The sequence below is a fragment of the Arvicanthis niloticus genome, chromosome 2, assembly GCF_011762505.2.
Source record: "Arvicanthis niloticus isolate mArvNil1 chromosome 2, mArvNil1.pat.X, whole genome shotgun sequence".
In the NCBI taxonomy this organism is placed as follows: Eukaryota; Metazoa; Chordata; class Mammalia; order Rodentia; family Muridae; genus Arvicanthis; species Arvicanthis niloticus.
Window position 1 is genome coordinate 54,904,343 of NC_047659.1, and position 24,799 is coordinate 54,929,141.

A 24,799-nucleotide genomic window follows, 5' to 3' on the forward strand; every position below is an offset into this window, starting at 1 on the left:
TCTTGTATAAAACTATTGTTTTGAGCATTTAATTTAACCATTCTTGTGACTGGAGATCATTTCTAAAACAACATTCCCAGGATCACAGTTAAGCTTCAGAGAAATACTGACTTAAGTATCACTGTAAACTCTACTCTTAAAGATAGATTATCTGAAGACTGATTACCAATAACAGGCTTCCACAATCAGTGTAAATTTAGCATTTAAAATTCATTGAGATAATTACAATTAAATGATTTGGATGTTTGAGAAAATTTCAGCAAAATATCTTATTAATTTTGAAAAACATCTTGAAAGTAGAAACGATATTTCACCAATTCCTCCATGTGTAGATTATACCCAAGTTACTTGTATGGTGTCAGCATGTTGAACAATACTAATATTAATCTCCTGTTATGTGGTATTTAACTCAGATACATGAAGGAAGTCTGCACAAAATGTCAGGCATTGTACTAAATATTAGGGATGCCAGAAGATTTAGTTGGATCCACAAAATTCCCTCTCTTTTTGTAAATAAAAACAAAAAAATTCCATAATGAATTATGGTAGGTACTAAAACACAGGCATGAATTACATACACAGTAGAGTTGAGACCAGAGATAGGACACCTTCCAGCCTGGACTAACACAAGCTAATTAAGCGATTCAGCACAATTATTTTTCTCTAGTTACAAGAAGAAGAAGGGTGGAACGAAACTCTATATAGGTTAGAGAAACATTTGATTGTGTTAACTTGTCTAATGTTTGATCTTAATTCCAATGAATGATAACATTATCGGGACTGCCAGATCCCTTGCCTTTTAAAGACACTCAGCTCTCATATGTGTTTTTAAAACGAAATTGTATAATATTCACTTATTTAACTGGGATTTTCAGGTTATGTAACATTTCATAAAATACTGTAAAAGTCAAGTGAGTAGCTGAAGGGTGACAGAATTTTCAAAAGTACTTTGTGCAGATATCATAATTGATAGAGATTAAGATTTTAGACTCTGAACCTGTTTCTCCAAAAACTGTGAAGTATATCTTGTCTTTGAAGCATGATATTTCATTGTGAATCTCTGATCTATTTCCCCTGCAATCTGAATTCCCTGATTTATTATGAATAGACCAAACATTTTAATCTGGACAGCCTGTGCATTAGATAAATGAAGGATGTAATTTGGATAATCAGAACTTTTATTCAGCCAGTTGGCACTGGGATTCCATACTCAGCAAGCCCTCTCTTGTGTACAGGTGACTATGGTTTTATCTGTGAACTCTGTTGGTTATTGCTCTTGCAATAATTAGTTTCTTTTTAAGTATCTTTGGTCCTAATAATCACATGGCAGCAACAACACTGGCTTTGCCATAAATCCATGAGATTATTAGATATGAAGCTTCTCTCTCATTTTGCAATACCTTCCTATTTTAAGTTGCAGAAGAAAAAAACAATTGGTAGCCTTTCATGTTTCTATATAGACTTGAAATGGTAAGGTATCTTTGTTCTTCTGTCACCTACAGACTTTTCTTGTTCAAAGTCACCCTTTTCACTGCTTTAAAACAAAAACAAAACAAAACCCCAGAGATTTGAAATCTGATTGATGATAGTTCTTTAAAAAAAAAAAAATGCCAGAGAAGTGGGGGAGAAAATGTAGTCTGAATCTCTCATTGCTCTCCAGACAGGAAACAAAAAGTGTTCCTTGATTTGTTTCAGATCTCAGTTGCTTTGTGGTGTCTCTAGAAACATGATTGATGTTAAAGTGCTTGGCTAGACCACTGAGAGGGTAAATGTTACCAGTGGTTCTCAATCTTCCTGATGCTGGGACCCTTTAACACAGTTCTTCATGTTGTGGGGGATCCCTAAGCATAAAGTTATTTTTGTTGCTACTTCATAACTTTAAATTTGCTACTGCTATAAATCAGAATGTAAATACATATGTTTCCTCATGGTGTTAGGGAACCCCTGGGTAAGAGTCATTCAACCCCCAAAAGGGTCATGACCCACAAGTTGAGAACCACTGCTTTATAGTTTGTAGTTCTTCAGTGTGCTCCTCATTAGTCTAGAGCTCCAAACGCTCATCTTGTGCAAAATACAACACAGCTATTTTCAGAATGAATGAGAGAGTACATGGACACCATAATCTGTATTTAACATTTTTTCTACTTAGCATTCTACTATTATGGTGTGGTAAAAAGCACATTTTCACAAAGATGATTAAATTTTCTCTAACATTTATTTGCTAAGCTTAATTCACTAGAAATAATGAATGTACAATGAATAGTTCTAAATTTATAAGTAGATATGTGCTCATGTATGTTTACATGTGTCTGTGTGTCTGTGTGTCTCTCTGTGTGTGTGTATGTGAACTGACTTTTCTATTAGACTTTTCATGTTATAAATATGTTTCTTAAAAATGAGAAACTTTGGTGCAAGGATTAGCTGTATCATCATTTGTTTTGACGAAGCTCAATTGACAACTACGTCACTTTTTTTATTGGTAGCTGAGTCAAGTTGATCTGATGGGAAAACCAGAAATTCTAAAAAAGATTTATAGATGGTGGCAGCTACATTAAAGTTCTGTGAAGTTAAAAGCAGCAACAGTTTATTTAACAGGTGGCCTCAGTCAAGTGAACTTACTGTTTTGACATTTTGCCTGACTTTTTTCCCCATCTACAAATGAACCAGTGCCCTGTGGGAAATGGCTTTTAAATAAGGCCAGAGTAAAACGTCCCAATTTCAAGAGCATATTTTACTACCTGATGTTGTAGTACTTTTTAGTGGTATTTGTCTGACACTGAGTGCATATTTCCTCACACGTTCTGTTAAGTTCTGTGAGGAGTTGCCAGTGCAAAAATCTGAATAATCTTTATACCAGGTTGTCTGTATGTGGGAGCATCGTGCTCTACTGAAGGCTCCCTGAAGTAATTTGGAGGGTTAGAATTGGTGACTGTTGAACAAAAATTTGGGCTACTTAAAAAACATACAAACTCAAAATAGAATTCTAAACAGTAAAATTTATTGCTAAGAATAACCATAAACCAGAATCAAAGTAAATCTTTACAACTATTCAAATTGACAGTCAATTCTGAATGCTACTCTGTATCAGATGTGATACAAACATTTCTAAAGAAGTATCTAAATGTGGTGGGCACATATAAAAATAAGAAAGCATCAGAATAGTTTAGATATAAATTGTGTCATTTGTTCTGAGCATCGTTTGTATTACCAGCGTTTGTTTGTTTGTTTGTATATCCTCGGCCTCTAATGAGATCATTTTTCTGAAGGCTAGAGAAAGCTGCTCCGGCCTTCACAGAGAAAGGAGGTCAGACCAAGGCCATGATGGGGTTGATGCTGGTTCTGAATCCCTAAGAATTATTGAGAGGAGTTCAGGGTGCTGCTGTGAAACGACCAAGTGGGGCATACTTTATCTCACCTACAAGATGTACATGTGCTAACAAAGGTCCAGTCTGTCCATCTAGTCCACATGGTTTGAAACTCTGGGGATGAAAGAGTATGGAAAGAAAGAAAGAGAGAGGGAGAAGGATGGAATAAGGAGGAAGGGAGGGAAGGAAGGAAGGAGGGAGGAAGGGAGGAAGGGAGGGAGGGGAGGGAGGGAAGGAAGGAGGGAGGGAAGAAGGGAGGAAGGGAGGGAGGGGAGGGAGGGAAGGAGGGAAGGAGGGAAGGAGGGAGGGAGGGAAGGAGGGAAGGAAGGAGGGAGGGAGGGAGGGAGGGGAGGGAGGGAAGGAAGGAGGGAGGGAAGGAGGGAAGGAAGGAGGGAGGGAGGGAGGGGAGGGAGGGAAGGAAGGAGGGAGGGAAGAAGGGAGGAAGGGAGGGAGGGGAGGGAGGGAAGGAGGGAAGGAGGGAAGGAGGGAAGGAAGGAGGGAGGGAGGGAGGGAAGGAGGGAAGGAAGGAGGGAGGGAAAGAGGGAAGGAAGGAGGGAGGGAGGGAGGGAGGGAGGGAGGGAGGGAGGGAGGGAGGGAAGGAGAAAGAAAAGGTGAGTAGGTTATGGTGCCCAAATCACAAATGATGTCACTGTATACTAGCTAGTATGAGAAAAATCAAGAAATCAAATTCTAAACTAAAGAAATACCTAGGGAATTTGTTTTGGTTTTGTTTGGTTTGGTTTGATATGACACAGGGTTTTATTTCATAACTCAGGCTGGCCTACACCTCACTATCTTCCTGCCTCTGCCTCCCAAGTACTAGGGCTACAGAGTCACTTGCCCAGCTTGGAATGCAGTTTTCTGTATAACTAAAGCCTTCTTTTCTCCCTGCCCCCTTATACATTGACTGATGACTTTTGTAGTAAAAATTCGGATTGCATAGTCGTGAACAATGACTAGACATGCATTGGTAGGAAATTGTCTAATGTGTTTCAGAGCACAAGAACAGGTGGGTAGGCAGGTGCACTTAAGGGATTGTTATTGTTTTAAACATTTGGCAGTAGGAAAAAAACAAAGATGTCAAAATATTCTAGTACTTTTTTTTTTTTACTACTTTCATAATTTGTTGGGGAAAAGGTTTAGGCAGATCAACAAAAATGTAACCAATTTATTTTATAACATTTTTATCATTCTTGTACTTTTTCATTAGAATGATGTTGACTTGCTTGTTTGTTATTATTTTGTGAAGGGTCTTATGTACTTAGGCTAGCCTCAAACTTGATAGGATAACTTAGCTCAAATTGGAGGATGGCCTTGAACTTCTTATCCTCCTGCCTCTACTTCCTGAGTGCTGGAGACTGATTATGGGTGAGTACCACCATACTCAGTTTATGCAGCCCTAGGAATCAAGCCTGGACTTTTGTATATGACAGGCAGGTAGTCAACTGAACTATATTCCCAAGCTCTGTCACTTCCTTTAAAAACAAAATGAGTAAATATACTAGAAGCCTTGTCTTCAGTAAGCCCACTTAATATATGAGATAACAAAATAGTTCTGAGACAAAATAGTCCCTTTTAGAGCAGTTTATAAATATTATTTACACATTTTTTAAAAAAATACATTGGATGTTATTAAGCAATTAAAATTGAGAAAATAACCTTTTTTAAGGAAGTTAGAGTCATATGTTTCTGGAAAAATATCATTTTCATTCATAACTTTCTATTGTCTTCAATGTAAAAGACTTACAGCCAAAATTTTACCAGGTATGAATAATAAGAAATGTAAAGAAAAAATATGTGAAGTCATTAATTTCACTTTCTTGACTAATTCGAGATATTCAGCTAATATATACAGGAATAATTATTACATGATTATTCCTTTTTAAGATGAAGCAAATAAATCATCATTTTAAAAGAGATTTATTTTATTTTGTGTGTATGAGTGTTTTCTTTGCATGCATGCATTTGGTTGGAACCCTTGCTTGCCGCCACACAAACTAGAAAACCCCATCTGCTTTTCTTCCCTTAACCCTGCCCGCATGGAGAAAACTGTAGGCTAACACGTCATAACTCCTCATATCCAGATTTCAGCAACCCACCCAAGAGTGCCCACCCAGGAGCTCAGTGTTGACCATATGGGTACAGTCCCAGCTCCTAGCTGAGAAGTCAGCACTCCTTGTCTAAGCTCTGTAAAACCCCTTTGCTTTATTTAGCCCAGGTGTGCAATTTCACTGACCTCCTCTGAGATCAGTGAGCCTGCTGGAGAGCTGCCTTCCAATAACCTGCCTTTATAGTCTTCATTTGACTTGAGTTGGCTATTTGTTGGCAGAGAAACATATTAGTATGTATGTGCAATACATGTACGCCCAGTCCTCAGAGATTTGAAGAAGGAGTTGGATCTCCTGGAACTAAGGTTCCTGTTTGTTGTGAGCCACCACATGGGTGCCAGGAAGGCTGGCAAAAGGTATGTCCGAGAGCAGTGGGATTCTAGTGCATGCCTCCTATAACTAGTAATTGTTTTTCTTAAGTGTGCATACCTGAAAAGACAGTTTAATTTCATTTAAGCAAGAGAGTGTGAGGAAAGGATCAGGAGAAGTATGCCAAGTTAGAGAGCGCCATCTTCAAGGAGTGCTACTATGCACAAGGACAGTGTGTCCTGACTTTGTAGTGTTCTCCTTCCATCTCTAGCCTGTGAAAATCTTTAGCAAAGTGACTTCACTTGCTCTGGTATTGTGAAGATGCCCTGGCTGTGGTCATGTGAGGGAGAATATGGGTCTCTTATAGAAGAGACGTGCTTTTGGAGCACAGTATCAGCATACACATGTGTTGAGATTGGCATGTGCGTACTTGCTCACAAATGCATACGTTGAATTGAAGGGATTCCTGTTTGTCAGCATGAGTTATTACCTCATGAGTTATTCCTGGGAGCTCAGTTAGAAAACTTTATTCTCCTCTTGAACCACTATGGCCACAGCCATGGTACTGAAACGCAGTGACAACATCTATGGTACCAAAAGAGCTTCGGAGAACTTACCTGATAAGACTTTAAGCTACTTCATTCTTAGTGATACTGACAGGCACAGTAGTATATTTACATGGATATAGGACCATTATTTAGCTTTCAGTCATCAATGTAGAAGTGTTCAGAAGGCATAGAATTGTTGCTTTCATGAGGGGCTGGTGTTACAAACATATAGCTCCATTAATTCTCAGAACAAATGACTGCTGTCGAAAAGGGCTCCTTACCTAAATAAGCCTAATACTAGATAAAAATCTGCTGTATACCACAATTGTTAGGTGTTTAAACAGATAAAATATACACTTCAGTTTAGCATATGTTATACTGTATATCCACTGATTTCTGAACATTAATCTTTTAAAACTAGGAAGCTAGAGAAAATCCAAACCAGTTAAACTGTGCCAATGAAGACATTAATGTGTAACAAACTGCACACAATGAATCTTGTGATATGCTATGCAAAGTTATAAAATTATGAATTCTTAAAATATACATGGATTTCTTATATAAGAGCTTTTTGAACATGCCAATTAAAATTTCTAAGTTGACGTTTAATCTGACCGATACATATTATCCACTTGCTGGGAGTGAGAGATGGTATTAGTTAGGATGCATTTGACAGAAAATGACAGAAAATATAGAAATAAATCTGGCTTACTAGTAAGGAAACGTTACCAATCTCAAAATATTTTGAATTCAGGTATTCTGCAGAGTTGATTGGGTCAGTAACTTAGGCAGTTCTTCCTTGAGGTGGTGTCTTTGTAAATGACTGTATCGTCAATCTTAACACCCAGGCTTACGAAATTAAATGTACAACATCTAGTGAAATTTGAATTTCAACCAAAGAGGTCATACATTTTTACTATATGCCATGCAATTCTGGTGTCAGAAGTTCTAGTTTAGCTGGGTGCTATGCATTTCTGTTTCTCAAATCCAGGGACCTTCTCAGCAGATGGTTTTCTGAGGCTGCTTCCTCTGTGGTCACAAGACAGCTGGTCTCTTAATGTCATTTCATGCCAATGTACAGAAGGCATAAAAATGGTTCAGTTGCTAAGAAGAAGTGGTGGCTTAGTCAGTAACCAACAACTGATGTTACCAAGATAAATCTGGATATTTGTTGACTAATACAGTTTCCTCCAAGAATATGGACTTTGTTCTGTAACAGGATATAATTGATCTCGTTTTCTGGTTCAGGGACAGAAAGTTGGTCAACTGTCATATTTATGTAGAACCCTCTGACCTTTTGTTATCTGTAAATGTTAATATTTCCTATGGAGACCCTTCATCTTATAAGAGCTGGGAACTGTCCTCGGCCCCAACCTATGTATTTGAAACAATTAAAATAGTTTTTGTTGAGCTTGCTGAACTAAGGACCCTGGCTTATTTGTACTTTCCTCTTTCTCCCCAGCATGGCCAGGACACAGCATTAGTCAGTTCCTCATGCTTATGCTTGGGAGTTGTTTCCTCCTGCCTGGGGCTGTTTCCTATGTTGCCTTCCTCCTTCCATTCCCCGACTTTCAAAAGCTGTCCACACCTTCAGAGCCTTGTTTGTGCTTAAAGCACTAATGGTTTTAAATGGGCTTGATAGACTAATCTGTGTTAATATTTACTTTACTAATGTGTTGGACCTCTGAGGTAATTTAATGCTTTAATCATTTCAAAAGTTCAGCCTCTCAAAAGCTTTTCAGGAATGCTGCCAGCGTAGGCACAGACATGGAACCTTCAGCTTTCCTACCACACTCCCAAAGGCAGGTAGCTACAAGAACGGCTGTACTGGACGTTGCTCACTGCTAACTTGGTCTTGTGACTCCCTCTGTCTTTTAGTCCTCATAGCCTCACGCTACAGTACTTTGGGCTCTGCAGGCCTTCTCTCCACCCTGCTTCCTTTCTCATCCTGAATGATTCACACATGACTTCAGTATTTTATAAGGATGCCCCACCCAACACCCTAGACTCACAACTGCTTGACCTTCGGAGGTGCGTAAGTCTTCTCCTTTGCACTTGAGTGTTAACAACCAGTGACATGCCCCACTGCTACCTAGTCATCCCCAGCAAGTCCTCACCTCCTGTAACTACAACACAGGGTCAACATCTGAACCTGAGTGCCTACTCCTCCAACTGGAACTCTTCCCCACTGCTATCAGGCAAGTCCATTGGCTTCACAGGAATCTAAAACCTTAGAAAAACGTCACACAGTATCATCTCTCTGAGGCCCTCGACTAGCCTTCTTCCTCCCTTCATGACTTCCCTCTTCTATATATCTCAATAGTTTACCAGAAAAGCTAAATCCTCAACTCTTACCATTTTGCCAGTCTCACATTCAATCTCAATGTCTAAACTCTTATCTTAATGAACTTAAATTTTGCTCATGAAATTCAACACCTACTAACTACAGCTATATCATCCCCAAGAGGGCCTCTCAGATGCTCTGCAATGCGGAAGCATTGCTAGGTATGTTAACAAGGTTGGAGCTTACCTGCTTTCGGTTTCCCATTCTAGTTGGGAGCCCTTGAGAAAATAACATGTCCATTCTGTATTTTCTTTGCTTCAACTGCAAGAAGCAAATGGTAATTGGACGTGTCTCACAGTTGTGTTATGAATAAATATGCTAACTCACAAGGAATTGAGTTAGCTGCTTAGACAGTAATCTAACTTGGTTAAACAAGTTTTTATTTCTCTCTTTAGAACATTCACAATTCCAAATCTTTCTTTTTAATCTCCATACGTCTTATGCTCTATTACTTTAGTAGGTCATCTGATTCTGAGTGTATATTCAGGACCAATGAGGAGAGCTCCTTTAAATTCTCTCTCTTTGAAAGCCTCTGCAATGTTGATCTAATTCATGGTTTCGGTTTTTTTGGGCATGATTTCTAGCACATTGAAAACAAAAGCAAAAGTAGACAAATGTGGCTACATTAAACTACGAAGGTTCTATACAGCAACCAAGTGAAGAGACAAGCCTATAGAGAGAATACAAACAGTATGTATATGTGTATACATACACACAGATAATGGGTTAAGTTTTAAAATATATAAAGAATGTCACACAATAGCAAGAAAAGAAATAAACTGGTTTTTAAATGAGAAAAAGACCTGAATGCACATTTATCTAAAGAAATGACCAACAGGAATTTGAAAAACTGTCCAACACTAGTAATCATCAGGGAATGCAAACTAAAGCAACAGAGAGATATAATTTTACATCTATTACAATAACTAAACAGTGCTAACTAGTGTTGGCAAGGATAGGGAAGACCTGAACTGATGAGACTGTAAATTGGTAGAGTTATTATGGAAATTGGTATGTAGGTCCTTCCTTCTATCTTTGCAATGGAATAGATGACTGCAGACTCACTGTTGAAAAAGAGATGAAGAAGGCTTCCGTGACAACCCCTACTCCAAACTCACCCACCCTAAAAGTAACAACCTAGACGGAAAGCCACTAAAGAAAATTCTTTAAAATTGTGATAAGAATGCTCTTCACAGTCAATGGCTTCTCACAGGGGTGCAGGTGGGGAAGGACTCAGTTTTCTTTAAGGGGCTGGCTACTGGGAATTTGACCAAGCTACAGTGATATAGGGAACAAAATTGAATTTCTTCTTCCTCTTCCTCTTCTGCCTCCTCCTCTTCTTATCCCACTTCCTCTTCCTTTTCTTCTTTTTCTTCTTTTTTCAGGGAGGTCACAAGAGTGAAGGGGTGGACCAGGGAGGGCTGGAAGTGAGTATCATCAAGGTGCATTTTGTGAGATTCCCAAATAATCAATAAAAATATTATGAAAAATACTGTGTTGAAAACAAAACCAGAGTTACTATATGATCCAAAAATCTCATGAGTGTATTCCTGAAGGAAATTATCAGTATGAGAGCTCAAGACTGAAGTGATGTTCTTAATTGGAATGTATGAAATAAACCTGTGTCCACGTGAGAAATGGAAAAAATATGATTTGTAGTCATGGTGGGATACTACTATGTAATAGAAAAAAATAACCTTTCATTTACAGCAACATGGATGGCCGTGGAGGACATCATGTTGAGTGTAATAAGTGAAGAACAGAAAAACAAACACTATATAATTTTTACTATATGTGCAGTCCAAAATTAATTCTCAGAGAGTAGTAATATACATGTAATTCCAACTGTGTGTTCTGTTTTCGCTATTGTGTACTACTTTTCTGTTGTTGTGATAGAACATCATCACCAAAGCAATGGAAGAGCTTATGGTAGCTTATGGTTCCAGAGGAACAAGAGTCGATTGTAGTGGGAGAACATATTAGCGAGTGATAAACATGGTGTCAGGAACAGGGAGCCAGCCATGTGGTCACATTTTAAACCACAAGCGCCAAGCAGAGAGAGTGAATTGGAAGCAGGACAAGACTCTTCAGCTCAGAACATGACCCCAGTGACATACTTCCTCTAGGAAGCTGTGCCTCCCAAGCTTCCCTAGACAACGCCAAAACTGGGGGCCGGGAGCAATGTCTGAGTGCCTATGGGAGTGACTCTCATTCAAAGTACTACATCTATTCACTTTGTGTGTGTGTTTCTATTTCCTGCCTACTGAATTCTTGAGAAATGATGATCATTGTGAGGCCAATGTTAAAATTAAGACCAGAGAGAACCCAAACTTTAGCACTTGCTCTTTGCTTCAGTGTCAGCTGAGCACAAACTGATTTTTAAGGCCGTAGATTTGTCTGATGGCTTCCCTGCATTTTTGTTGTGTGTTAGTGTATTGCTCTACTGTGAATACCCATATTGGTTCCCGCTTCCTTCTCAAAGGAACTAGCCCACAGGTTTCCACTCTAATCTAGTCTCCATCCTTTACCATTCCAGCCACAATCATTATCAGGATAACCTCAGGAGCGATCTCTGCACAGCCAAACCAGAAGCCAGTTCTCAGTCTTCATGCTAATTAGCACCTCAGGAGGTTTGCAAAGGTGACGATTTTTTCCTCTTCCAAACCTGGTTCTCTGGATTCCATCTTCCCTTTTCCTATCTCATCTGTTTACTTTTTTTCTCGGCCTCCTTCTGTCTAGCTAAGCATCTAAACAAGTCTTCAAACTTAACACATTCAATTATCCTTTGTTTCTTTTCCAAGACTGTTGCACTAGAAGTCTTCGCCTCAGTCTGAGCACAGTCCCTAGTTTCTCAATCAGTAAAACATTATTACCCCCTTCTGTCTGTTATACACCACTTCTAACCCATAGCAAGCACTGCTGGCTGTATTTTCAAGATGTAACTTGTCATCTTATTATGTGCCATGTCCAAAGCTCCCACTCTGATACAAGCCTGTTACTCCATTTTTCTCTCCATTTCTATCTTTACATTAGTCATATTTATAAAGAACAGCCCGAGTCATTCTTCAAACACATGAGTCAGACTATGCAATCCCTCTGCTTAACCTCTGCTCTCATTGAATTAGAGCCACATTTCTTCAGACACCTAAAGTGCTACTGTGATAGAGTTATCTCTTTCTCTCCTCACCCAGGGAAAGTTGACCTGCTGGTGAAATTTTTGAAAACGCAGGACTATATCTGGTGGGTGAACAGATCCAATTACCCAGGCTAAAATTACAATGAAAAAGCAAGCAAGCAAACAAACAAGAACAGGACAGGAGAGAACAAACTGGTAGTGAATCCTTCCAAAAGTTACAAGGCTAGCTATAAAGAGGGCTTTGAACATGATTCCTGGTGTTTGCATTTTGTATGTCTTTTACAATGACAGCCTCCCTGGGTATATAGCAGCTTTTTCAGGAAGTAGGAAGAAGACTCCCAGACAAGAACCATGAAGACAGGAGGCTATCAAACCATACAAATACTATTTCAGCTAAATTTTATTCACAACTGTAGCTCTGAACTGTGTTTTTGAGTGCTTGAAGATACATCTTAACCAATGCCCTTAATAAACACTTGCCATTCAGAATGTCCAGTAACGTACTTATCTGCCTGGTTCACCTTACTCATAAACAATTAACACCAAATATTCATTCCTTATAATACTTCCTATTACATCAAACAACGGCAATGCATAGATTTTTTTTTTAACAAAAATTGAAAACCAGCCTTGTGAATTTCTTCTGGTTCTTCCCTCCCACCTGTTTCTAAGCTGCTGGCATTATGTGTAGAGCCTATTGCTACTGCCCCAACCCAGGTGTGTATCATCTGTTACAATTAGCAATGAATATACACCCTATCTGGTTGCCTTGCCAGAGGCCCGCCCAACTGTTTCAACTCTAAAGTCACTATCTTTCAATACAGTGCTTTAGTTAAAAAATAAAATAACACAAACCTTTAGGGTGATGACTGAAAATGGGCTTTTACCTACTATTTCAATCTCAATTATGATAGTTCATCACATGTATTAATATAATCAAACTGAAATATATTACGTGGGTTCACATATATACTTCCCTCATATTCCTACCTAAATAGCTATGGCCGTCAAAGTTCAAGTAGTCACCCTTCCCCTTGCTATATTGTTAACATAATCTCAAGCAATTTGGAAAAGAGCCATATGCTGTCACTCAACAGTCTCTTGATTAATTCTCCTGTTTTCTCTATAAAGTATGTATTTTCATGATGAAATATAACTTTGTATACTTTCCAAATATACTTGACTTAGCTGTTTCTTGTTATATTGTAGAAAAGGATGTTCGAAAAAACAAAACAAATGCCCTAAAACCCAAAAATACTACTTCACAGGATAAATGAAAGTGGAACAAGAACAGGGTGGGACGAAACAGGGTAATGTTTAAGACACATACCATGCCAACTTACTCATCTGCCTTGCATAAACCACATGCTTGGCACCATTTGTCTAGCAGGCAATATAGCACAAGCTTTGTCAATTATCTGGTTTCCAGTACCAGTGAGGTCAAAAAATAAAGCTTGGAGATTTCAACAGTCCTCGCAACAAAATTGTTAAGAAAAACAAAACAAAAACAAAAAAACATTCTATGGAAGTTCTCTTAAAGAGAATCTAAGATGGAAATGATGAAATTCTGTTTTTTTTTTTTTAGATGCACAAAAGTGCTTTATTATTCTTGATGGGGTTGCTGATGCTGAATGCTTTATGGATAAGATTTTACACCCCTCCTGCTAATCAACTTTCTGATGACTCCTACCAGGATTTTATGTAATTTTTTTCTCATGTCTGTTTCCTCATATGTAGAATTTTACCATAAAGGATGACATTTTATTTGATTTTTTAATTGGATATTTTATTTGCATTTCAAATGTTTTCCCTTTTCTAGATCTCCCCTTCTGAAATCCCCTAGAAGGATGATATTCTTAATGATCTCTGAAAGATTCACTTTCTGAGATAGTGCATTCTACTTTCATATCATTGTTCACATGCAGAATTGATACTGGCAGGTGTCACCATGTAAACCACAGAGTAACCTTATAAAAAATAACTTCATGGAAACCACTGAATATTATCAAAGCAGCAAAGCAGCAGGCTATTTCCTAGACTGCTCTTAAGTTTTGGGTAAATATTGATATATTGAAACAATCATGTTTTCATATTGTTATTGAAAGTTGCAATAATAGCTAAATCTGTATCCTTTAGAAAACATTGAATATTGTTTCTCATCCAGTTAGAGTGTTTTATTTCAGTTATATTGTACAAGGTTTTGGAGTACAGTGTGACAGTATTTGTTGGCAATGTATGATGATTAAATCTGGGTAGTCAATATGTCCACCTCCTTCAATATATGTTAGAATTTTAAATATTTAAGTTAACCTTTAAAAAGGTTTACTTAGTTTGTATGTATGAGTGGTTTTTGTGGATATATGTCTGTCCACAAGATGGGTGTGATGCCCCTTGGAAGTCGGAAGAAGGCATTGGATTCTCTGGAACAGGAGTTAAAGCCTGGGTACATCTTTAAGTGGGTGCTGGATCCTCTGGATCAGGAGCCATTGCTCTGAACTTCTCAGCTACTTCTCCAGCCCTAAAAGTAAGCTCTTAGTGTCAGGTCCCACATCTGGCACTTGCGCTTTGCTGGCAAGACTAGATTTTGGGTTCAGATACTGAATCATTCTTGTTCTTATCAAGAACCTATCTCTCAGATAATACTTCTGAGTACAAGAAAGTAAATAGACCATATATGTTACAGTCTTAGACTTTTGTTTCTAGTATAGTATAGAATAGAACAGTGTAGTGTAGTCTCTTAGAAGACTCAAACACAAGTTAAACAACATCTTCAGAATTACAGAGATTCTGTCCCTAACCCTGGGTGCTTATGTCTGGATAGAATGAAAGGTTTGGAATCTGAAGTATACCAATTTTACCAAGGTATTTTAATATTACATGCTAGTGAGAAATGTAGATGTTAAAATATTATGACTGGTTTTGAGGGTTTGATAATATAAAAGGCTTTTCTACCTTTACCTTTATCAAAAAATATACTCCAGTCAAGATACATGGCTTATATGAAAGGAAGATTTTTCTTACTAGACATTAAGTATCTTACACAATATATATATATATATATATATATATATATATATATATATATATAGTACTGCAATCAATAGGCACATAGGTTATCAAAATATATTTTTATACTGGATGGCTCTCAAGGCAGCTCTAATCACTTACAGGAATGTTATCAAGTCTAATACAATTGTTCCCAGAAAAGCAGAGAAGGAGAGGGAGAAATGATTGCTTAGCTATTGAATAGCTATATCTCGTGTGTGTGTGTGTGTGTGTGTGTGTGTGTGTGTGTGTATCAGCAGAAGCTTACAAAAGTGTGGTAAATTTACCCTTTCCACCAGACACCAGTAGCAAAGGCTGTGTCAGAGTTGCCATACTTCTTTCTGAACCACCATTGTATCATGCTATCTAGCCTAACCTTGACCTAGCCTAACACTCCTTAAAATGACTACATAAGCTCTAACAAATAGCACTTCCCCATTGTGGTTAATTTTGGGTGCAGCTGCTTCAAAGTTTATTAGCACATAGGCATGAACTTGGACAGATAGGGGCTGGGGGAGATGACAACAAGCTTGAGGTTTTCCATGTAATACCAAAGTGTAGCCTATGGCTAGACTGTCTTGATTTTTTTCCTGATAGTTTCAAAATATTTTATAGAGGAGACTTTTTATGACTACAAGTTTTATGTATAAATAAGACCAAAATGAACACCACACTCCTTTTGGAGCCATATGGTAAAGGTTTTGGTACAATACATGATAATACAATAAGAAATAATCCTGGTATTTGATAGATAGAGGTAGATACAGAGACTTTACTTCAAAACACAAAATATATCGGAATAAGTCTAGTGCAAAACAATGAAATATCGAGAGGTGTCACATTGTTAAGAAAAAAAAAGGGATTTTTTTTCTAGAGAAAGTAGGAGACCTGTCCTGCATTTAACTAGAACTCTCCTGACTACAGATAAATATTTCAGAGTGTTCTGAAACACTCTCTTAAATGACAATTGCAAACACTCTTAGCCTGAATAGTTTTGCCATCTGATAAAATCATTTTCATTAATGCTTTTAGATGTATCTATTTTTAAAAAAATATTTATTTATTTATTTAGTATGTACATGTGTGTGCCTGTGTGTATATATGTGCGTTATGGTCACAAGGAGCCAACAGAGGTCAAACAAGGCATTAGATTCCCCGGAACTGAAATTACAGATGGTCATGAGATGCCATGTGGGTACTGGGAGCCAGATCCAGGTCTGCTAAAGAAGCAGTTAGGGTGCTTAAGTGGTGCTCTCTCAAGCCAGTATGTATGTATGTATGTATGTATGTATGTATGTATGTATTACTTTCATTCTTTTTTACCATGTATATGCCCATGATTTGTCTGGTGGTATGAGCTGCATGAGAACTGGTACCCATAGAGACCATATGTATTGGATTCTTCCTAGGGCTAAAGTTACAGACTGTTGGAGACTTCAGTATATGGGTACTGGGAATTAAACTTGGGTCCTCTGCAAGAGTAGTATATGAGGTTGTTGAGACCCTAAATGTATTAATTTTACTTGCAATGTATATTTAAAACAAAAACAAAACCTCAACCCCCCAAACCAGATGTGTATGGCTTCCCAATATGTTCAATTTAAATCGTTAAGATGTGTACAATTGTCACCTAAAACTTTCTGGTAGGATCGCTGAGAGGTAGATAAACAAGCACACTGAACGGCTGGTGTGAACTCTTGACCTACTTTTGTCACTGACCACCTGTTGACCTTAGGCCATCTTTCTGACTCAGTCTGGTTGCCCTGAAAACCCAAGGAGTAGCAGGAGATAAATCCCTTCCCAGGAGTCCATGGGCTTTGAGTGGCCCTGCTCCTCCACCCAGGAAGTGAAGAGGCCCCTCAGTGGCCCTGAGCAGCTGCCGAGCTTTCATAGTCAGCCTGAAGGTCCAGGAAGCAGCTGTGCAGGGTCCCATCTGAGCTTTGCAGGCAGAAGCCTTGGCTGTACTCTGCCACTCAAGCAGTGTCTTAGTGTGTGGTCTAGAGCACTAACATCTCAGAAAATCTTCTCCCCACCCCGTAAACTAGGGCAAAATGAACAGTTAAAAGGATGTTTTTTAATTAAAGGAGACACTGTCAGTATAGCTCTAAATATAGTGACTGGTCACAAAGCAAATACCCAGTTAAAGCTACTCATATTTTAATATTGCCACGAGTGCATTGAAATAATTGCTCTATAAGAACTTCTACAAGTATAATCAAACATACTGGTAATAAGGTGTATTTGAAAGGTTTAAAGTACAACAACTTGTTTCTCTGGGAATCTTTTACTTAATAACAATCTCCTAATAAACAGGCCATCAAGGTGTTTGATCTACACTAATATAATCTAGGCCAAGCATGCTACCTTGTAGCTTTAGGAAATTGTCATGTTCTAATGAGATGAGATTTCAATGGGTTTTTCTTTACATTTTTATTCCTTTGATGCAGACTATGGAGTTCTTTTTGTTGTTGTTCTTAGTGCTTGATGGTAATATATATTAAGTCTCCTTAGTGTCTAAAAGTTCATTATATCTAAATATATTTAAATAAAAATAAACAACACAAAATCATTCCTGTGGGAGAGACACATTTTAGAATAAACATAATTTCTTACTTTATTATTTAAAAGCCACCACTTTACCCCAAAAGAGAAGTGAAAGAAGAGAAATTCTCCAAATGTAGGAAATTGAATACCATGACATTTTTAATTAGAGCAGGGGATCTATTTATTTTTGGCCCTCGTATTTCCATGGGCAGATTAAATTTCAAATATAGAGATTTTATTTCCTAACAGTTGTCACCCTGACATGTAAAAACTGGTGGTTTTCAGGGCCCAAGGATAATATGTGTATAATTAAATCAGTGTTCTTTTGCTTTCTCTGTAACTTGGAGATGGGACTTTTGTGAATATGATTTTCCCTTTCTTTTATTGTTTATTTATTGACATTTCAAATATTATCACTCTTCCCAGTTTCCCCTCCACAAACCCCATCTACCCCTCCCCCTGCCTCTATGAGGGTGCTCCCCCACCAGCCCACCCACTCCTGCCTCGGCTCCCTAGCATTCCCCTACCCTGGGTCATAGAGCCTCCACAGGACCAAGGGGCTCCCTTCCCATTGTTGCCAGATAAGACCATCCTCTGCTCCATGTCCAGCTGGAGCCATGGGTCCTTCCCTGTGTACTCTTTGGTTTGCAGCCCCATAGGAAGAACAGCAATATCAACCAACCAGACCCCCAAAGCTCCCAGGGACTAAAGCATCAATCAAAGAGTGAATAGGATACTTCTTTCTGTAGGATTCTCTATAGTATATGTTAATTGGCTCACATTAATATTTGGATCAACCTGTGTTAAAGATGATTTTAGGAGTTATGAATTTTTTTTTTGCAAGAGATTTTAGTTACCATAATTTTTTAAACATATCTCCCCAGAGCTGGAGAGGTGGTTCAGTGGTTAAGGAACCTTTCTGCTCTTGTAAAGAGGGTTCACAACGCTTGTAGCTTTCTTGGGCACCTGACATACCCACATATTGACATGCACAAACACATATAACTCAGAATAACAAAACCAGATTTTATATCTCCTTGTAGACTCTCAGTTTCTCCTCACTTATGAGATGTGAGTACCTGTGTGTCTGATCTGCAGTGCCTTGTGGAAAATAAGATTTCTTCACAATACTGGGTGAGTAATACTGTAAATAGGAAGTAACTCACAGTGATTTAAAATCTTAAATGCCTCTATGTTAAATATTTATCTCAGGTTCACAAAACTATTACACAGACTTATTTATTATAAAATTCAGCTTAAAATTTTCTTAGGAGCTAGCTTGTTTTCTATCTCCATAGTTCTGCTTCCTCCAATACTTTCTTGCTGGATTAACTTTCATGAGACCTCACTTACTTAAAAGCTATTTAAAGGAAAGGATATTACACTTATTTACTACTTTTTAATTATTTGTCTAAAAGCCTGAAGAAAGTGATTTCTTGATGTGTGTGCCCTAGAGCTCTACAGGAAAGAAAGACACACAAGGAGTCTTAAAACTGTTCTGAGCTACAAGACACTTAGGCTTCTGCAAGGGGCCTGCTGTGAAGGTGCCAGTTGAACTCATGTGCCATTACATTGATGTCTTACCTGTTCAACTCTGCACTTTTTGGTTAGTGGTAAACAAAAGGAATTGGTGGAGTTGGAAGTTAAGAGATAGCCAAAATTTTGTCTGTGGCTGGCAAAAGCCCTACTTTCTCCCATTTTACTCTGAAACTTGCCAAGCCTTGTTCACTTTGGCTTTATTTTGAAAATGCATTTCTGGTGAGTGAGGAAAGGTTTTGTACTGTGTTTTCAATGACTCACCCAAAATAACTCCATTGAACTTGTGAAGGGTCCTGTTCTGAATGTAGATTTTGTTTGTTCTGCAGTGAGCATGAAGTAGCTGCAGAAAGAAGATTAGGAACTCAGGAAATGTGCTAGTAGAAGCCAGGACAGTTCATAGTTTTCGGAATCAGACACATGTTGAAGAACTGATTTTCTCTAACATACACACACACACACACACACACACACACACACACACGTGTGTGTGTGTGTGTGTGTTTAGTGCACATGTGCATGCTCATGCATGTTCACATATTGAAACAACCATAATGAACACTGTACCCATAACGCCTTTAAAATCTATCAATATTAGATAGGTGTAAGGTATGTCCAGACACTAAGACCTCTTTCTTTCATTTCCATAAAAATGCAGAAAGAGAGTTTTATATAGGAATACATAATTGTAAACCTAGTAAAAATAGTGAATTTTTAAATTCTAACTGGTTTTAGTGGAAAGCACCCCACCCAATCATATATATATATAAATACAAGTGTTTGGAAATAATCAGACTAGGAAGAAAATGTGGTTCAAAAATTAATCACATTACAGGATGGTGTTAATATTTAGGAACTTAGGACATTATCCTGTTTTGTCATATACTGCAGGAAAACTCCTCCTATCAGTAAGTGCTGGCATGGAGTGAGCATTGAATGCAGACCCCATATACCTATGTAAAACCTTGTATAACTCAAAATGTCTGAGATCTTTAACAGCACTTTAAGGCAAGACTGAGGAGAAAGAGAAAAGACCTGAATCTAAACTTGAGGATCCAGGCTTCACAGATGAGTTATAAATATTCTGGCTTTTCCACATAGCTGTCCCATATGTCCAGTAGGGATTCCAAAGCCTCCTTTGAGCAGTTTACCAATTCATGGGACAAGTCAGAAGAAGCTTATTTATTCTGTTATGTAATCTTGCTTCTCCATTGTGGATGAAGAATGGATGGACATTCTTACCTGTTGCTCAGAAACAAGACAGAACCGAGTCAGTAAAAAAAAACAAACAAACAAGCACAAACAAAACAGATGGCTATAAATTGACTGTGGAGAGGGTAAGTCTAGTATTATTCAACAAATGTGACCCTAGAACAAGTGGGAAAAGTGTCAAGCTTCCAATGCCCTTACTTAAAGTATATAATGGGGTAACTCCTGGACTATCGAGTAAATAATCTCTAAGGCCTTTTTCTACTGGTATTCGCTGCTTTCCCTCTGATATGTACTTGATAAAATACAGAAAACAGACATAGCAAATGGCTCTGCAATACTAGTGTTTCCAATAAGGAAAGGCTATCCTTATCCTTTCATTCATTCGAGGAATCCAATCATACTACACTTTTACTAGTCTGGAAAGTCTAACAGAACAAGTTTGAGTTATATACCTGATACGATTTTATCACTTTAAAATAGTTACAAAACTAGAAATAATAAAGCAAAACAATTTTAATTTTTAATAATAGCTTAATAGAATAGATCAAGGAACTGATTAAAATTAAACTAACTAGCTTTCAGCCGAGTTTATTTATTATGCCTGTTTTATAAATTAATCATTGGATGTTTCTGAAGAGTTTATTTATTTGTATTGATTGGCATTTTCCTTCAATTCTATTTTATTCTATTTGAAAAATATCCTCCCCCTGCTATCATGGGAAATGCTGATAGATGTTGAGGGGCCCACAAGGGTTTTGTCTGAAATTAATTTAAGAATTTTTGGGCTAAGCACAATTAAGTCATGTTTGCTTAGAATAAACCTTGAAGATATCTTATTTGTATAGTAGATTCTATACCAATCTCACATAAAATATATTTTGAGGAATTCTCAACCCTCTAATACTGGGATTGAGCTGGAATAGAAGTGGAGAATATATGGCATTATCCCAAAAAAAGGTAAAAATTATTTGATATAATTACAATTCTGCCATTAAATCAGACTGAGAATACAAATTTGATTACATAAATATAACTGAAACAATTTCTTAACTAAAACCAAAGGCCTCAATTTAACTATAGTCAAAAGAAATCTTATTTTCTAATTTTGACGCCTGTGTTAAAGTTAGAAATTTTATATCATATATCACTTATTATCGAAGCTTTTCCACCTAAAATTTTGTTATTTAGTCACAGTATGTTTTCAGTCCTTCCCTGAATTTATTATACTTTTAAAGAAACATTTACATTAAAATGGAAATAGAAGAAGCTATTCATTAGTATTAGAATAATTTCTCCATATGAAATTGACTTATTTTTGTGTCTTTCAACATAATAACGGCAATGGCCCTAGAGAATATCTACTTCAGTTTTTAAAACCCTTGCACTAACTTGGGAATGTAGTTACGATTGCAATTTCACAAAGGAAGAAAGCGATATCCAGAGAGATGAGCTATTTGTAAAATTAGAAGGAAAATATTCAACTTTGGTCTGATACCAAAGGCCTTCCTCTTCCTACTCTACCTTTTTAGGTTAAATTGTCCATATTTAATATAACTATATTTCTCTTCTTCATATGCATCAACAAATTAGACAATACTCTTAATGGAGATCATGAGAGGTGCAGATTTTACAGCTGGTCTGGTCTAGGGCACTTGCCTAGAAAACAAGCAGATATCTAGAGTTTCCTCAGGCTTAGCATTCATTATTGAGTAAATCAAACACCCTGGGCATTGAAAACAACCTCAGACTTGACAACGTAAGCCCCTTTGATTTTAAGGAAATAGCATGCCGCCTACGACTTTCTTCTAAAGGAAATATACCTTTATCACTCTCCATTAAATTCTGCAGTGTAAAATAGTCTTCGTGCTACTGCAGATACAGTAACTGCCATCCTCCACGCTAATGACACTTCCTGGGTTTATTCCCTTTTTTTCTTTGACTGTGATGGTATGATTTATAAAGTAGAAGTCACACTTCATTATTGCCTTCCCCCAGAATTCCTTGCTCTCTAAAAGTACAAGCAAAACTAATTTAAAAAAAATAATAGGCATTGGAGAAAAAACACAAAGCAAACAAAAACAGTTTGTCCCATTTGAAGAAAAATAGCCGTCAGACTTCTTGCTTCAAGGAGAGTAGTCAGTGTTCTATGTAGACTCATCATTCTATTAAGAATGCATAAAAGATAAAATGTGTCCCACAATCCCTCATGTTTACAATGTGGCTGGTAAAGTAAACATATTATCTGGTTCTGGTCATATTATTTGCTGCATAATTCATTTCCCCCAATGAACCGTACATACATTCTGTAGTATAACAAGGAACTGTAAACAGGATGTGATCACGTCTGGGGGAGCCACAGAGTGAAGAAATTTTGGATCAGCTGGTTCATGCAGGTATTAGACAGAACAGGAATGAATTAAAGAGCAAGACCAGAGAACCAGCCACACAGCACATGGATGTGGTAGAATGGAAGCTGGAGAGAGCTGATGGATGGGACAGAACCCAACAGGGCCCTGGATAAAACCACTGGAGGCAGCGTCCTCTACAGCTTTTGACCAACCCCACCAACAGTTCTCTAGGCACCTACTTTTCCTCTGTCTCATCTTCCACAGGCAGCTGCTTTTGGACATGGAGAAGTTAGCTTCGTCCTTAATATAGAACTCCCGAAAGTCTAATACATATTAAGAACTAAAAGATCCTTTACCAGTGAAAGGTCAAGCCACTGAGGTGCTGGTCCCATCCGTGTAGCGCCCCTTACAGTTCACTGTAAGCGTAGCAGGGCCATGACAATGCTGGGATAGCTCTGGGAAGCCAGCTTGGATTTTTGGATTCGATCTTGGAGATATTGATAAATCAACAGAAGTTGTTGTTTCTGTCAATAATTAATGATGTATTGGGAACTATCAAACATATGGACCACACTAGAAAGATAGTAGGGACCAAAGACAGGAAGGTAGTCACTGTTCATGTGTACACATAGCTTATGTGTAGGGGCCAGCACAAAAAACTAGGTACCATCTCATCGCAAGAACACTTTACATTCTAAAAGTTCCAAAAACCAGTTCCTTTGGTTACGAATGCATACTTAACTTGTACTTTTATGACTGTAAATATCTATTTCAAGTAGAAAGTTTCTCCCTTAAAATATTATTTATATAAAAACGTTTTTAGGCACGAAAAGACAAAAAACAAAAACTATTCTATCTTTGCTTGTAGAGTTAAGCCATGCACAATAAAATGCTGGAAGCCTTCTATATTATGTGTAGATAGTTTAGAACATTCATTGTTGGATATATCACACTTTATCTCAATCTGGATGGAATTTGAATCTTTTTTTTTTCTCATAGGAGATACAAATATGCTAAAGGAGGAGGGATGCTGGAGCTCATTTAAAAATTGTTTCAGAAGCTTGACATTACCGGCTTCTTGACGCATCTTCTAACTCCCAGATCCAAGCGGTTAGCTTTCTCTACATTCCCAGGTTTCTTTCTTTCTCCACTTCCCCTTTTCGTCTGCAGCTTCAATGTGATATATCCATTTTTTCTCACTGTATTTTCATACCTCACATAACCAGGACACACACGTTTCTCAAACGTGCAAGCAACACTAGGGGAAGCTTTTACAAGTAGACAGTACAATCTCATGTCTATTTCATCCTTGCCCAATCCTGTAGGCATCCCACACTGAATAAGTCTCAGCAGCCCAGTCACTTGTTTGCACGCGGGGGCGTTTTATGAGACTTGGCCTTGGCACTTTACCTCTATTTCTGGACCAGAGAGGAGTTGAGAGAAAGGAAAGGCTATAAGCAAACAAACAAACAAATCTGGCTCTTTCCTGGGGCAACCGCGAAGGGGCGGTTCCGCTCCTAGCCCGTCAGGACGAGCCCCGCCCCGACTCTCCTCCTCACCTCCCGGCAAGACAGCCACCGGAAGGGGGCGTGGCCTTCTTCGTGGGAGGGGCGCACAGCTGCGAGGGGCTGGACTGTGCATTAGCGGGGGCGTGGCTAGAAGGGGAGGGGCGGGGTCTTGGAGTGGGCGGGACAGGGCCGGGCCGGCGCTCGGCGCCTACCGGGCTTGCTGGAGCCACTCGCGCTGCTGCGCCCCGCCAGGCCGGGTTCACGTGAAGCGCCGGCCCTCCGCCCCTCCCTCCCTTCCTTCCCTCCCCCCTCCCTGTCCCCTCCTCCTGCGGCGCCCGCTCTGGCTCCCCCGGGCCCCCTGCCCGGCTGGGCGCTGACAGCAGCGGCGGGGGTCCCCGCAGCCGCCGCTGTGTCCCGCGCAGGCTCTGGCTGGGCCCGCGGAGCCCCCGACGCGGCCATGAACCGACCCCTGTCGGCGGAGGCGGAGGAGGAACTGGAGTGGCAAGTGGCGAGTCGCAGGAGGAAGGCCTGGGCCAAGTGCCGCAGCTCCTGGCAGGCGTCGGAGACCGAGGATCTGTCCACAGAGACGACGACGCAGGACGAGGACGAGGACGACGAGGAGGACCTCCCGGGCGCTAAGCTGCCGGCAGCGGCGGGGCGAGGTCGGTGCGCGGGACAGGATTGTGCGATCGGGGAGGTGGCGTGCTCCGTGCTACTGGGTGCCGGGACCCGACGCCCCCGACCTTTAAATGCGCGTGTGACCCGCGCTTCAGCGCCAGCATGTGCACCTGGCTGC

At 39.0% G+C, this 24,799-nt stretch overlaps 1 protein-coding gene and 1 long non-coding RNA gene across 3 annotated transcripts in view; one reads left to right on the top strand and one right to left on the bottom strand.

The window, feature by feature from the left end:
- Positions 1-9,816: 9,816 nt before the first annotated feature.
- LOC143441352 (uncharacterized) lies at positions 9,817-20,171 on the bottom strand. Its single transcript, XR_013108666.1, has 3 exons — positions 19,971-20,171; positions 19,200-19,278; positions 9,817-10,095 (listed from the first exon to the last, which is right to left on the bottom strand). It is a non-coding gene; the product is annotated as an uncharacterized LOC143441352 (long non-coding RNA).
- Positions 20,172-24,307: 4,136 nt separating this feature from the next.
- Positions 24,308-24,799, top strand: part of Itprid2 (ITPR interacting domain containing 2) — a 37,802-nt gene continuing 37,310 nt past the window's right edge. Inside the window, exon 1 of one of the 2 annotated variants that reach the window (XM_034494999.2) lies at positions 24,308-24,665. In XM_034494999.2, the coding sequence (XP_034350890.1) occupies positions 24,461-24,665 (205 nt within the window). In that variant the 5' untranslated portion in view covers positions 24,308-24,460. The remainder of the gene's footprint in view (positions 24,666-24,799) is intronic. The other variant, XM_034494998.2, reaches the window with a different exon arrangement.